This window comes from Anopheles nili, chromosome 3 (assembly GCF_943737925.1).
Source record: "Anopheles nili chromosome 3, idAnoNiliSN_F5_01, whole genome shotgun sequence".
Classification (NCBI taxonomy): Eukaryota; Metazoa; Arthropoda; class Insecta; order Diptera; family Culicidae; genus Anopheles; species Anopheles nili.
Window position 1 is genome coordinate 42,717,815 of NC_071292.1, and position 3,774 is coordinate 42,721,588.

The 3,774-nt window shown below is 37.4% G+C and overlaps 1 protein-coding gene across 1 annotated transcript; it reads left to right on the plus strand.

Moving 5' to 3' along the window:
* The first annotated feature begins 599 nt into the window (after positions 1-599).
* LOC128724379 (myosin heavy chain, clone 203-like) lies at positions 600-2,750 on the plus strand. The gene is made up of 9 exons (XM_053818104.1): positions 600-773; positions 837-912; positions 1,361-1,392; positions 1,466-1,517; positions 1,596-1,726; positions 1,803-1,854; positions 1,935-2,095; positions 2,173-2,339; positions 2,415-2,750. Exons 1-9 carry the CDS (start codon positions 600-602, stop codon positions 2,545-2,547), a joined length of 978 nt encoding a protein of 325 aa, XP_053674079.1. The 3' UTR covers positions 2,548-2,750.
* Positions 2,751-3,774: the final 1,024 nt, after the last annotated feature.

A 3,774-nucleotide genomic window follows, 5' to 3' on the forward strand; every position in this document is an offset into this window, starting at 1 on the left:
TTATATATATATATATATATATATATATATATATATATATATATATATATATATATATATATATATATAAATATATATATATATATATATATATATATATATATATATATATATATATATTTATATATATATATATATATATATATATATATATATATATATACTGAACACTTGATAATAACATAAAAATTGTTCATGCAAACTTATCTACAAAAAAAAGTATATGCCATTGAATAAAAATTCCTTTTTTATGGTATCGTTAATTTGTCTTCACATTGTAAACAATTATGTACATAGCATACTAGCTTAACTCAAATAGAAATGTTCCTAACCGTTTCCTTAAAAAAGGTGCGTGAGCTGGCCGTGAGGTATAAACATTTCATTTCTCAGCAAAATGTCAATGCTCCTTTTGCTTCTCTCTTATGAAAACCAAACCAACGCTGGCAGTGTAAATAAACGCACCAAATCGACATACGCATGCGCACTTCGTTTGAAAATATTCCTGACGTGTAGATCAGAGAGCGTTTGTTTTCGCTTGATACGTCTCTGCTGGTATTTGCAATTTTTTCAATTAAGTTATATTCGCGTGCGCTTGAAAAATGGCTAGCAAAAAACTTCTGGAACGTGCCGAAACAGTACTGGAACTAGTTCAGGGTACTTTGCTCAACGGAGATGATAACATAGAAGAGGAGAATCAAGAAATCGATGACGAGGACGAGGAAACCGAAAATGATCCCGAGGAACCGGAGCCGCAAGCGAAAGATTCCGTCGAGGTAATATACCTGCAATTTGCACGATTTCAAGCGAATACATTGCGTATCTTGGCGTTCACATAGGCTCGAAAAAACAAAAAGGCTCGGGGTATTGCCAAAAAGATGACAAAAATGCTGAACATTGCAATGAAGCACGCAGGTGAGTCATGAAACGCCGAATCAAGCAAGTGGCGTGAGTTCCATGATTCTTATTTGTATGCATTCTTGTACGACGGTTCGACGACTAATTTATGACTCATACTTTGTAGCTCCGAACTGGGGATTTAAAGTCGGCCTAAATTTGGACTTCGATGCGTCTAATTATAAGCAGAGCAGCAAAGAAACTAACGATACGTCGCCGAAGAAAACACAAGCAAACCCTATGCTGGAAGAGGCGGCAAAAATGAAAACCGTTCGTTTTCCATAAGAAATATGGGAGACTTTGCTGGTCGAAAGTACTTACCACCCTTGAACTGTTGTACTTCTTTTCAGCTGGAAGAGGAAAACAAAGATCTAGGCAAGCTTATTAACAAATTAATCAATGGTATGATAAAGACTGCTTCGGCTTTTTATGTGATTTATGCTATATCGATTAATTCTACTTTTAGTATGTGGTCAGAAAAAAGAGATTATCAAACAGGTATAGTAAACTTTCACCAATTTGTCTGCAAATATCTGAATAATATCGATCGACCATTATGGAACTTTTATAGGTGGAAGCGCAACTGGAGACAGTAACGACTGAATGTGATAGAGTTAAGAAAGGTTTGTGTATTCGTGAAGGTGTACTAGCATGCCGTTCTCGACGTATCTAATAACTAAACGATGGAAATGATTTTGCAGAGCTCGAGAAGTCGCAAAAGGTTCATCAACAGTTAACATCGAAGCTGGAGGCTCAATGTGAAGACCACCGCATGGTACTGAGAAGGCTAGATTCTGAGCATCACAAAGCCATCGTGGAGTTAGAGAAGGAAGTGAGTGTGGATTAAAAACACTTGTGATGTTACTTACACTTTTTTGCTCGCTTATACTTTTGTATCTTTCTTGCAGCTTCAAGCAAAGGAAAGAGTCAACGAAGAGGCGATTGAGAACATCAAGAAAGGTAAAACAATATGCAAGCCCTTTTAATTGATTTTTATTTACAATTCCTAAATTCATGATTAATGATTCGACAAATTGTAGAACTGAAGGCACTCGGCACAGAGTGTACGAACTTGAAGGCAGCGATGAACGAAAAGGACGAAAACCATCGCTCTGTCGTTAATGAACTCACCGAAAAGCTACACCATACGCAATCGGAGCAAATACAGCTGAAAACCCATCATCAGAGCACAGAAGCTGAGGTAAGACCTAATTGATCGTAGTTCCAATGAAGCAATACATGTTTGTGTTTCATTTCTGCCATCGATAATTATTGTAGCTCCGAAAAGATTTAGACCAATCAGCTGCTCAAAACAGGGAGCTCGTGGCCGAGAAGCTGAAGCTGGAACATGGATTGAAGAGCGTTGAGCTGGAAAAAAGTGCTGTGCAGTTGAAGCTGGAAGCATCAAATGTTAAAGTGAACGAATTGAAACGAGCGATAGCTGTGTAAGTAGAATCAGTGCAAGCGGAACAAATTTGACTACATTCTTACAACTTGTTTGTTATGCGTTTGTGTTTTAGTCTGGAAGCGAATCCCCATACAAGCACAACGGAAGAGACACAAGGCAATGCAGCGTATACATGTCCGATATGTAGCGGTCCTTTCCACTCCTTAGCAGATATGCAGCTTCACGCAGAAGATTGCGGAACTTAACAAAAAAACAGCTTTTCTACTCCCTCTTCGCTCTAATTGTATTGATATTCATAATCGACCGTTTGATGGGATAACATTTCTTCGATGCTTGAATATTCAAACAAAGCAACGTGAATAGCATTTCATCGTCAATGATAATAACACTGGAAAAGCTCTTGAAAAACTTATCCAGTTTTTGGCATTAGCAATCATTTTGCTTGAGATCAATGTACTCTAGTATTTTTGTTTTTTTATTTCTTGTTTAGGGAAAATTTGCTGAATAATTATCTAATGTTTGAAAGAATTTAGTATATATAAAGTCACCGTTAGGCAATTGAATTTGTTCCAGTTTAAAATTCTATTGACTGTGCTCCAGTGCATGAATTTGTTGATGAAATGGTATTGTAGAAATAAAACTTTGTATCAATTGTGTGCGCACGAATTCTTCGCACAATTCGTTTTTAATTTAAAAAATACAACAACGCAACGAATTGGTTCGACTTTTCGGCAACTGCCACTCTTGTTTTATTAATTTGCTATTAATAAATTATATTGCTGTTGTTATCAAAATTAAAATCCAGAATCGGGAATTCGCATGTCCTGAGCAATCTTTATTTTTATTCGTTAGCTAAAACCATATTTTACTCCTCCGAGGGCTAATTAAAAAAGAAAAACGCCAATCTCGCAGTTTGCTTGTCGGCCTGTTCCTTTTTCGACCTTTGCCCCCTGGTAATCATCTCTCTCGCCTAGTCGCTTCGAAACCGCTCTCACCGAAGCCGAGTCCTTAACAGCGCCCCCTAGCGTCTAGTCCATCTAAGAGGCGACGAATTGTTGTTCCGGGTGTCGAGCCGTCGCTTAAGTGACATGCGTATTTTCACTAGTTTTCTTTACCACTTTAGTTTTCTGACTTACCTCCTTTTTCATGTGCCGCCATCCGTATGCTGATTGTCCCTGTTTGGAGCTAATGACTTCCGCTTCGAAATGTTTGTTAAGGCCACGTGCGTCTAACTAATAACGCCAGTACTCATTGGTACGGCAGCGCCATCTATCGTCCGGTATGTTGACTATTTTTTTATCTAGAGCGATCCAAAGTAACAACACGTTGCAATACCGAATGATCGCATGCCAACTTATTTAAAAAAATGGAATGATTTGAAACAAAAAGTATGTATGTGAGCATTTTATACGATAAACACAGCTCCAAAAGAGGCGAAACATTACAAAAATCATTCTGTAGAAAGGGTTAAG

Bases quoted from the DNA above. Each gene is read 5' to 3' on its own strand.
- LOC128724379 (XM_053818104.1), top strand. From the start codon at position 600: ATGGCTAGCAAAAAACTTCTGGAACGTGCCGAAACAGTACTGGAACTA. The intron at 1,393-1,465 runs GTATAGTAAACT...GAACTTTTATAG, and splicing joins AAAAAGAGATTATCAAACAG to GTGGAAGCGCAACTGGAGAC. The intron at 1,727-1,802 runs GTGAGTGTGGAT...TCTTTCTTGCAG, and splicing joins TCGTGGAGTTAGAGAAGGAA to CTTCAAGCAAAGGAAAGAGT.